Below are 10972 nucleotides of genomic sequence, written 5' to 3'. Positions count from 1 at the left end.
ACAACAACAACAAAAAATACTGACCCCTTCCGCCTCCCTTGCAGAGTGCCCACAGGCCACCAGCAGGCCTTGTCACCTCAAGGGTGGTCCGTGGGCGGTGGTGGCAGCAGGCCCTGGGAGCTGGGCCTCAACCTGCTGAATCAGAATCTGCACTCAAACTGCACCCTCCAGGGTTCTGTCTGCATGTGACCCTCCGACAACTGGCCCCAGGAGGATGGTGCTGGGCCAGGGAGACACCCTGTCAGTGGGGTTTCAGATGCTGTGCTGCATGGGCAGGAGACTCCCAGCCCCACGGTCATCACTTCTAGCTGACAGCAACACCAGTCCATGCCCCAGTCTGGCCAAGGCCGAGGTGCTGGGAAAGAGCAGTTCAGAAACACTTGCAGGACACTGTGAAAGGATCCCCAGCCCCGTGGCCAAGTGTCAGGAGGCTGGCCTCAAGCCCCAGGCCCAATGCACACTCACTCTGAGCAGGGCTGGTGCACCTGGGGCCCAGTTTCCCTCTCTACACACGAGCCCCAGGGCCAGGCAGGACTGCACGGGGGAGCTCTCAGCCTGCGAGGCCTGGCAGAACCACACAAATGGCTATTTGTTTCCTCAGTGCCATCCACTGAGATCCCCCACACCAAAGTGAATAGGGCAGCAGGCATCAGGCCACAGTCATGGCACCCAGACAGACCTGTGTCCTGGGGAGGCCGGGCCAAGGCACAGCATTAGCATCTGTCTCCATCGGGCAGCTGGCATACCCAAGAACGCCCAGTGTGGGGGACAGTGGTAGATTTTTACCACCCAGCACATTTTCAACCATGGACAGAGCCATGTCTGAAGCAAGGACACTCCTGGGCTTTGCAACCACCCATCAATAAACTTTCTTTTTTATTGTTAAGTGTGGGCAGGGTTTCTGTTCTTGCAACTGAGTCCTAACAGAAAACACTGGTTTCACTGACCGCAGGGAGAGCTGAGGACAGGATAAAAAGGCACGAGACAGCTGGACACCCGGAGAGAGGTGACACAGGACAGAGTCCTCACCCGGCTGCCCTGGGCGTTGTGGCTGCAGTCCCTGGGCCTGGTGGCATCCACAGCATGGCAATCTCTGGCTGGGCTTCAGGGAGCCCATATGTCTGATTGGCAGGGCTTCGCCGGCCAGGCAGTGGGCACCAGCATGGTGGGTGGGCAGGCCTGAGCTTCCAGGAGGCCTCCTGGGACTCAGGCTCTTCAGTGGGGTGTGCTTGTCGGGGTGAGGGTGGGTTCTGTGGCTTGCGGCTACTTTCCCGTGCTGTCTTCCGTCTAAGTTCCGAAACCGGCTCTGGTCCCTAGGTGTCTGGAGACCTGGGATCGTCCAGCTCAGGAGGCCATCTGGAGCTGCCGCAGCAGCCTGCAGAGCGGGAGTTGGCTGTTGCTTCCCAAGAGGTCTGGGTGTTCTGGGGCTTCCTGAAGGGAAAGGCATTCCCTGCAGTGAAGTCAGAAGGACACAGTGTCCAAGCAAAAAGGCACTGGGAGTCCAGAAAGAGCCACTCCCCACCGTTGCCCCTGCCACCATGGGGTGGGCTCCCGGAGCCCTGGGCAGCTTCTGGAGCTGCCCTCTTGGGGGCGTGGGCAGTGGAGCTGGCTTGGGGACAGATGTTCTGCAGGCCGGGGGTCAGCTATGGAAGGCAGACCAGGCCACGCCCGAGCCGTAGAACTCCACGCGGCTGGGCCAATCGCCGTCCCTGCTGCCCTCCTTGTCCTCGTCGGAGTCATCATCATCTCCACTGGATGCTCCGCAGATGGGCCGGGTCAGGTGGGCTGGCTGCCCTGGGGACCCCGCGCCCTGCTCCTCCGCCTCCTCCTGCCGCTGCTGGGCAGCCAGCTCGCGGTAGCAGAGGCTGCAGACACGCACAGGCTTGGGGGACAGGCGCGGGAGCAGGAAGCGCTGGCGCGAGCACTCAGCGCAGACCACGAAGCCGCACTTGCGGCAGTGGTGGCGCCTCGTGAGGGCAGAGAAGCGCGTCTGTGTGCAGCGCATGCAGATGTCCGTGGCCTTGTCGGGGATCCAGGGCGCCGCGTGCTCCGTGCTGGGCGGGCGGCCCGTGGCCCGCAGTTGCCGCCGCACACACTCCTCGATGTGGCTGATCCACTCCTGGCGCTCCGTGGCGGAGGCGGCTGACACCACAAAGGACTTCTTGGCCGTCTTGATCATCCAGCGGTTCTTGGCCTGCAGCGTCTCCGGCAGCAGCTCCAGCGTGACCTCCTCCAGGGGAATGATGTGCTGGCTGCGGTACTTGCGCTTGTTGAGCACGATGCTGCCATACACCAGGATGTCGTTGAAGAGGAAGAAGATGCGTGGCTTGGCCTTCTTGCGGCACTCCTTGGTCAGCACGCCCTCGCCCAGCAGCACTCGGCCTGGCAGCGCCAGCGGCTGGCCCGAGGCCCCGAAGCAGCTCTCCACGGCCGCGATGCGCTGGCTGTTGATCTCCGTGTTGGCCAAGTGGTCCACCATGGTCTCCAGCCGCCGGCTGCAGGAGGAGACAGACGAGGAGTATGTCCAAGCTCAGGCATGGGGATGTCAGAACCACGCTGTCCATCCCCAACTCACTAACCCACCACACCAGGCAGCCCACTGACTACCCACAGTACCCCGCAGGCCTGCCAGCACTGAGAGGCATCACCCCAGAAGCTGACCCTTCCACGGGAGTACAGGGAACTACAGGGAGGGAAGGGGGATTCCCCAGTAAAGGGGACGTGGAGGCCAGACAGGGATGGGAAAGCAGTGATAAAGTGTGCAGCGATTTATGCCTGTGGTTCCAGCGCTTTGGAAGGCTGAGGCAGGAGGAGGCTTGAACCCAGGAGTTTGAGGCTACAGTGAGCTATGATCACGCCACTGCACTCTAGCTAGGTGACTGAATGGATTCTATCTCCTAAAAAATAAATGTTCTACTAAGCGGGCTACCACTGTGGGCAGCAGAGGTCCAGCCGCGCTGGGGAGCCTTGAAAAACAGGGTGAAACAGGCCTCAACGGGACATCAGAACGGTCCTTGCCAGGAGACCTGGGTGTCTCCACCCCCAACCCATCCCTGACTCTTCCATTCACCAAACCAAGCCATCACAGGCCCTGCAACCCATGCACCCACCCAGTGAGTGCAGCAGTCACCACCACCATCACAAGCACAGGCGCTGAGTGCTTCTTCTCAGCCAAGCCTGACTATCTCATTTAGTTCCCACCTGACCCCAGGAGGCAGAATCCCCACTTTACAGGAGGGGAACTGAGGCGATGCTAGGAGGCAGGGGCCCTGGAGCTCACACTATGCTGTCCTTCTGAGTGGAGTGTGAGGCCACACAGGCCCCTCTGCTGGTGCCCTAAGCACTAAGCACTAACTCAGAGCTCATGCTGGGCGCCCCTGCTCAGTCCACACATGCACCAGCCCACCAGACTCACGACCTTGAAGACCCCCTAAATACCACAGATTCCCCACTCCAAGCCTCCGGTCTTGGCCTCTCCAAGCTCTAAGAGGGCTCTCAGCATAGATGTTCATCTGCTTGTCTAACAAGCTCCTCAAAGTCAATACATCCAACACTAAACCCATTCCCCACAGACCTGCATCTCTTCCTCTCCTTCAGTGACACCACCATTCACCCAGGAGTTCAAACCCAGATCTAGGACGCATCCTTGAATCTCCCCCTTCCTGTACCTCCAACATTCAAGCCATGAGCAAATCTCATCATCTTTTCCTCCTCTCAAATCTAGCCCGCCCACTTCTCAGCACACGACTCCGCCACCATATCGGTGGCAAGGTGCCATTGTGTCCCACCTGAGACAGGCTGTCCCAGGGTCGGCTCCTTCCTGCAACGGGTTCTCAGTTCCTGTCTGTCTCCTTTTCAAAAGGGTTCTCCCTGACAACCCCAGCTCAGGCAGTCTCTCCCCACACCTGGGACAGGCATTGGTAATGCATGGTCTGAGAGTCAAATCCGGCCCTCAGCCTGCTTTTGTAAAGATTTATTGGGACACTGCCACATTGGTTCATTTATTATTGTCTCTGGTGGCTTCCACACTGCAATGGGAGAGTTGAGTGTTGGTGACAGGGACTACATGGTGACAAAGCCTAAAATATTTACCACCTGGCCCTTTGTAGAAAGGGTCTGCTGGTCCCTTCTCTGGGATTCAATCCTATTTTGTTTTTTCTTTGCGGGATTTAACAGGACCTGCTGTTTTCTTGTCTATTCATTGCTTGTGTGTTTTCTGCTTCCCCCACTCAATTCTTAGCTCCGTGAGAACAGGAGCCTCTTCCTGTTCATTGTGTCCACAGTTCTTGGAGCCATGCCAAGCACATACTAGGTGCTTCATAAGTAGCTTGGCATGGTTCCAAGCAGGTCCCAAGGCCCACCATGCATGACTCAGCTCTTATCTCTGCAGAGGAAGAGGTGAGAGCTGGCCCCACCACCACCACGTGCACACATGCGTTCAGGCACACACGGCATGCCTGGAGCTGAGCCGATCACACCTATAGCGTTTCTGGGTCACTGAGCTGCAGTTCTGAGCCTGGCCACCAGTGGAAAGCCAGAGTGGGGTCCCAGTGTGACAGCTGGATGCATTGCACAAGAGAAGATGCTGGGCCCTCGAGTCCCGTTCCACTTGCCCCTGTAGATCACAAGTGTCCTGAGAAGAGCTGCCCACACCGCCTTACGTAAGAACTGCTATTTTTAGGTTGCTGATCTTGGCTGTATACTGCAAACCTAGGGGATTACCAGTGACAGACCTGACCCGTCTCTCCATGACTGATCACCGAGTACCTGGCTGATGGACAATCTGACAAAACCAGAATTGCATTCCACAAAGAGCGGTGACCGCACAGCAGAGACAACCAAAATGCCTACCAGCAGGGAAAAGCACAAAAACCTGGGGCTACTCACGCAATGAGAGATACAGATCAGTGTGGTCTGATGGCAAACGACAAACACGGAGTGGAAAAACACAACCTGTAGAATGTTGTATGTAAAGTGACACCACTTATGCAGGAATTACATAACATTCTGAAAGTGTTCAAGAACTATATCTATGAATAAAAATAGGTAGGAGGAAGGCTGGGAACAGTGTCTCACACCTGTAATCCCAGCACTTTGGGAGGCTGAGATGGGCAGATCACCTGAGGTCAGGAGTTCGAGACCAGCCTGGCCAACATGGTGAAACCTCATCTTTACTAAAAATACAAAAATTAGCTGGGCATGGTGGTGCGTGCCTGTAATCCCAGCTACTTGGGAGGCTGAGGCAGGAGAATCGCTTGAACCCAGGAGGCGGAGGTTGCAGTGAGCCAAGACTGTGCTATTGCACTCCAGCCTGTGTGACAGAGTGAGATTTCATCTCAAAAAAAAAAAAAAAAAAAGGAGGGAAAAAAAACAAAACAAAAAATAAATAATAAGTGTTGGTGAGGGTGTGGAGAAACTGGAACCTGTGCACAGCTGATGAGAATATGAACTGGTGCAGGCCCTAAGGAAAACAGTATGGAAGTTCCTTAAAAAGTTAAAAATACTCATGCCTGTAATCCCAGCACTTTGGGAGGCCGAGGCGGGCAGATCACAAGGTCAGGAGATGGAGACTATCCTGGCCAACACGGTGAAACTCCGTCTCTACTGAAAATACAAAAAATTAGCCGGGTGTGGTGGTGGGCGCCTGTAGTCCCAGCTACTCGGAAGGCTGAGGCAGGAGAACAGCATGAACCCAGGAGGCGGAGCTTGCAGTAAGCTGAGATCAAGCCACTGCACTCCAGCATGGGCGACAGAGCGAGACTCCATCACAAAAAAAAAAAAGGTTAAAAACAGAACTACCATATGATCCAGCAACGCCACTTCTGGATATATATCCAGACTGAAAGCTGGGACTAAAATAAATATCTGCTTTCCCAGGTTCATATCAGCATCATTCACAATAGCCAGGAGGTGGAAGCAACTCAAACATCTATCAATGGGAAAATGGATGAACAAAATGTGGAACATACTTACCATGGAATACTATTCAGCCTCGAAAAGGAAGAAAATTCTGACGTATGCTACAACATGAATGAGCCCTGAGGACATCATGCTAAGTGACGCAGGCCCATCACAAAAGGACAAATACTGTAATAACTTATATGAGATACACAAACTGATCAAATTCATAGAGGTAAAAAATAGAATGGTGGTTGCCAGGGGCTGCTAGAAGGGGAATGGGGAGGTTGTCTGGGTATGGAGTTTCAGTTTTAAACGGTTAAAAAGTTTTAGAGGCTGGGTGTGGTGGCTCATGCCTGTAATCCCAGCATTTTGGGAGGCCGAGGCGGGTGGATCACTTGAGGTTAGGAGTTTGAGACCAGCCTCGCCAATATGGTGAAACTCTGTCTCTACTAAAAATACAAAAATTAGCCAGGGATGGTGGCGCGTACCTATAGTCCCAGCTACTTGGGAGGCTGAGGCAGGAGAATCACTTGACCTAGGAAGCAGAGGTTGCAGTAAGCCGAGATCATGCCACTGCACTCCAGCCTGGGCATCACAGTGAGACTCTATCTCCGAAAAAAAAAAAAAAGGTTTTGGATATCTGTTACACAACAATGGGAATATACTTAACACTACTGAACTGTACACTTGAAAGTGGTTAGAATGGTAAAAATAAAAGATAGGAGGGAGAAAGTCAGGAGTAAGTAGTCTGGGGAGAGGACCTAGATGTGACCAGGAATGGGGGGCTCAGATTGGATTCCACTTTTATCTATAAGGTTTCATTTTTTTTTTTTTTTTATTTAGAAAAAGGCAGCAGCAAACATGACGAAATCTGAATATCTGCCAATTTCAAGAAATGAGAACATGTGTTGCTTCTTCTAATTTAAGGTCTTCAAAAAGAAAAGAATTACAGGCCGGTGTATGGATTGAGTCCTGGGCTCCATGGGCTGGGGGCCGCTAAGCATGTCTCATGATGAGACGCCTGGCTGGGCCTGATAGGGTGACCGCATGGCATCCGGGCCTGGGCACCTGCAGGGGATGTCAGGAGCCCCGAAGAAGCAAGGCCACGTGTGCCCCCAGCCCACCTGTGTGCAGAGAAGTCAGGCCACTGGCGAAATGGGATGAAAACCCAGTCCTGAGACTCCAGACCAAAGCCTCCATATTCAGTAGCTGAGGCAGGTGGGCTTTGTGCCCAGAGAGCAGGTAGCCCTTCTGCAACCCTGGGGGCTTGTTGAGCTCTGGATACCGGGACAGCCAAGTGGACGGCACACAGGAAGGGAAGGAACAGCACCAGGCAGAAGAGAGCCGCAGGCAGGGGTGCCAATCCACCTGGACCCGGCCAGCAGAGGGCAGAGCCCATAACACTGTCTCTGCAGCCCTCGGAGGAGGCACAGAACACTCCACATGGGACCCCCTTGCTGCTCTGCCCCTGCCCGTGACTCGAAGACCCCCTCTAGGCCCTTACAGCGAGTGTCCAGCTGCTGATGGTAAAATGTGGACCAGGAAGGGCAAGGAGGGGCATCTGCTGGTGATGAAGGGGGCTGGGCTGAGAGTTGACCCCGCACACTGACTGGGGCAGCCAGGGGCTCACATATGCCCCACTTTGTGAACCTGCGGAGGGTCCCAGGTTGGGCAAGGGTAGGGCAGACAACATCCTCGTGGGGCTGCCCCTGCATCATGCACGCCCTCTCTACATGACCACAACTTCACACCCTGGTTTGACCTGGTCTGTAGGTTTTTCTTGGCAAATACAGCAGCCCTGAGTTAGACGGGGAATGCTTTTTTTTTTTTTTTTTTTTTTTTTTTTTTTTTTTTTTTTTTTTTTTTTCTGAGACATTGTCTTGCTTTGTTGCCTAGGCTGAAGTACAGTGGTGCAATCAGGGCTAACTGCAGCCTCAAACTCCAGGGCTCAAAAGCCTCCCGCCTCAGCCTCCTGAGTAGCTGGGACCATGGGCATGCACCAGTATGCCTGGCTAATTTTTAAATTTGTTGTAGAGGCGAGGGTTCACCGTGTTGCTTAGATAGGTCTTGAACTCCTGGCCTCAAGCAATCCTCCCTCCTCAGCCTCCCAAAGTGCTGGGATCACAAGTATGAGCCACTGAGCCCAACTGGGAATCCTCTTTTTTTTTTTTTTATTGTTCTCACCAGGGAAGTGAACCTCCCTTGCCTAGCACAGAGGAGGAAAAAGCTGAGCCCTGTCCTTATTCATTTGGGGCTGGCCTGCCTCGGGAAGATGTTGGTGACAGAGCTTCCTGGCAGCCTCTGGGCCTCAGATAGTGCCTGTGTTGGCCCCAGGGCTGCTGGTAGAGGGGTGACCACGGCGCAGTCTCAGTAAGCCTGGGAGTCAGGCAACGAACAGACCTGCATCTTTCTTTGAGGGTTCAGAGGGGTGGGGACTCTCAGGCTCAGCAATCCTGCTGCCTGCACAGGGGCTGGAGGTGCTCACGTGAGCACTGCGGCTTGGGAGCCACATCCTGAGAGCCACCGCGTGGCTGCAGAAGCGGTGAAGCCAGGTTCTGTGTGTTGCAGCCCAGGTGTGATATGTGCTCAACAGCAGGGGCTGGAGAGCTACACCAAATCTGGGCCACTGCCAGCTTTTCTAAATCCAGTTTTACTCAAACACAGTCACGCGGGACAGAGGCTGTATGGCTGGCAAAACCTAAACTATTTACTACCAGGTCTTGACAGAAAAGGTTAGCCAACTCCTGATCTACACCACGCCACATTGTAAAATGCATAACACACACACTGCAGGGCACGCTGAACAGGCCACGCAGGGCACTGTCCTGATGGGGGTTGTCCTGTCCTCTCGCCTACTCAGGACACAGCATTTTGGATGAATGAGAGATGTGTGGGGCTCCAATATGGTAGCCCTGAAAAGTAGGAGCTGAGCAGCGGTGGCGGCGGGTGGAGTGGGAGCTGTAACTCCTCTGCCTCGGCTTACACATGGATAACCTGCTCAGGGACGCGCAGGGCCAGGGTCACCAAGGGAATCAGAGTTCTGGGGGCAGCTCAGCCCTTTGGACTTTCCCTTGACTTTCAGATCAGGGCTCCTCCTTCCCTGCAGGGACCTGGTCCCCACGCAGGCCCACCCTGCTTCCATGCCTGCCTGATTTCATTTTCCAAATATTTATGAGTCCCACTGTGTGCCAGACACTGTGTGAGGTTACAGCCGGAAGCTGGAGACCAGGCCCTTCAGGAATGCACACTTCTTTCCAGTGAGACTAGAAGTACATTCACAGGGTCTTTTCTGAGAGCCAGTGCTAAACACTGTGAAGAAAAAGACTGGTGCGCCCAGCAGGGCAGGGGCTGGGAGGACAGTGGAGGTTGGGGAAGGCCTTGGGAGGAAGTGAACTCACTCCAACCTGAAAAAGTCAGCTGTGCAAAGATCTAGGGGCAGAGCTTCGGTCCTGGGGAGCAGCTCAAGGTGGAAAGGGTGAAGTCAGGCTGTGGAGTAAGGAGTGACGGGGCAAGGGGGACAGATGAGGTCACAGTGCCGGAAGGGGCCATCCTGCGCGGTCCCAGGCCGGCATGAGGATGTGAGCTTTTCTCCATGTGCACTGAGACAGCAGCACCAGGTGCCAAGCCTCCTCTCCCTCCAGAGGGCCGCCCCTCGGCTCTGTCCAGCCCTCTGATTTCTGGAAGGCCCTCCTCCGGGAAGAGACCGGTAATGAAAAACAAAGCAAAACAAAACTGGAAGTGCCGCGGACTGAGCACTTAGAACTCACCAGGCACAAAGTTAAGCATATTATGTGCATTATTTCACTTAATCCTCACAAAAGCCCCCTTGGGGAATGTACTTCCACCACATCAAAGTCACTGCCCAAGGTCCCTGCTGAGTGATCAGGAAGCCCGGCTTCAAAATAACCACGAGTTGTGGAAAGCTGCAGTCAATCAGAGACCAAATCAGAACTCCAGAAGTCAGAGTCCAGCGGGTGTTGCTTGCGCTCCAAATGCCTTGATGCCCACCCCATCCTGAGCAGGTCCGTCAGCTTGGCTGGGCTGTCCCACCCTCCAGCCCATACTGGCCAATCCCCCTTCCTTCCTCGGGGTGGGCTGGATTGGGCAGGTCTCTTAGCTCGCCCAGGGCCGCCTGGCTTGTGCCTTGGCAGCCCTGAGGGCTGACGTGTACAGGAACGCAGACCGAAATCAGAGTCGTCTTAGCTCACACAGACTCCAGTGGGAATGACGCTGTGCAGATGGACGATCCCAGCGCATTAGGGGACTACCTCTCCACCTCTTTGGCCTCTGACCCTCTCTGAGCCGGAGATACCAGCGGTGTTCAAATTCCAAAGAAGTGCTCCCCTTGGGCTGCAGAGACCAACTCTCAGGGTGGCTCGGAACCTCTGCTTTCCCACCTGCCAAGGGGCTGACCACACCTCTGCCCTAAACGGCCCGCCAAGAGTTGGGGAAATGAGAAAGGAGGGAGATTCCAGGCCGACTCTCTCAGTGGGCCTGCTCAAGTTTCCTCTCTAAGATGGGAGCCGTGCCCGACCCTGTTTCCCTTGGCAACTCCCACCAAGATTCACAAACTCAACTGCTCCAGAGGAACTGGGACCCCCAACGCCCCCCGCCGCGCCCCTGCCCAGAGGGACAGTGGTCCCATCCAGGCCTCCAGATTGCAGACTGGGACCGAGAAGAGAGGTCCCGGCGGCCACACGAGGCCAGGATCCTGGAAACACTACCATCAACCGGGTGCGCTGAGACCCGTGCAGTCCCGGGTGGCCGGCGAATCCCTCGCCTCCACCAGCTTACACCTGCGCGTTTCCCCGAGGACTCCGCCTCGGCCCCTCTGACCCCTGACCGCTCTCCCTCGCTCTCCCCAGGCTCCCTGCAGCGCTCACCCAGCAAGCAGCCCAGGAGCGCCCTTCCACGGCCTCTTCTCGGGTTGGAGTCCGCGGCACTGCGCCCCGCCCGCCCAGGAGCCTCCAAGACGGCGCGGCCGGAGGGAGCTCGCTTGCCCCGGGGGTGGGGATGGGAAACTCCCCTCCTGCGCCTACCCCGCGACCCGCAGCCCGGCCTGGGGACGGTG

The 10972-nt window shown here is 55.6% G+C and overlaps 1 protein-coding gene across 3 annotated transcripts; it reads right to left on the bottom strand.

The window, feature by feature from the left end:
• Positions 1-845: 845 nt before the first annotated feature.
• On the bottom strand, positions 846-10966 carry PLEKHF1 (pleckstrin homology domain containing, family F (with FYVE domain) member 1). Of its 3 annotated transcripts, none has more exons than XM_011949160.1 (2): positions 10682-10966; positions 846-2495 (listed from the first exon to the last, which is right to left on the bottom strand). In XM_011949160.1, exon 2 carries the CDS (start codon positions 2477-2479, stop codon positions 1640-1642), a length of 840 nt encoding a protein of 279 aa, XP_011804550.1. In that variant the 5' UTR covers positions 2480-2495; positions 10682-10966; the 3' UTR covers positions 846-1639. The 3 variants fall into 3 exon arrangements, with proteins under 3 accessions (XP_011804550.1, XP_011804552.1, XP_011804551.1); XM_011949162.1 differs by having other exon boundaries at positions 10696-10966; XM_011949161.1 differs by lacking the exon at positions 10682-10966 and adding an exon at positions 9300-9608.
• Positions 10967-10972: the final 6 nt, after the last annotated feature.

The sequence above is a fragment of the Colobus angolensis genome, unplaced genomic scaffold (assembly GCF_000951035.1).
Source record: "Colobus angolensis palliatus isolate OR3802 unplaced genomic scaffold, Cang.pa_1.0 Scaffold291, whole genome shotgun sequence".
Taxonomy (NCBI): Eukaryota; Metazoa; Chordata; class Mammalia; order Primates; family Cercopithecidae; genus Colobus; species Colobus angolensis.
This window is presented reverse-complemented; position numbering and strand designations above follow the sequence as displayed.

Bases quoted from the DNA above. Each gene is read 5' to 3' on its own strand.
- PLEKHF1 (XM_011949160.1), bottom strand. From the start codon at position 2,479: ATGGTGGACCACTTGGCCAACACGGAGATCAACAGCCAGCGCATCGCG.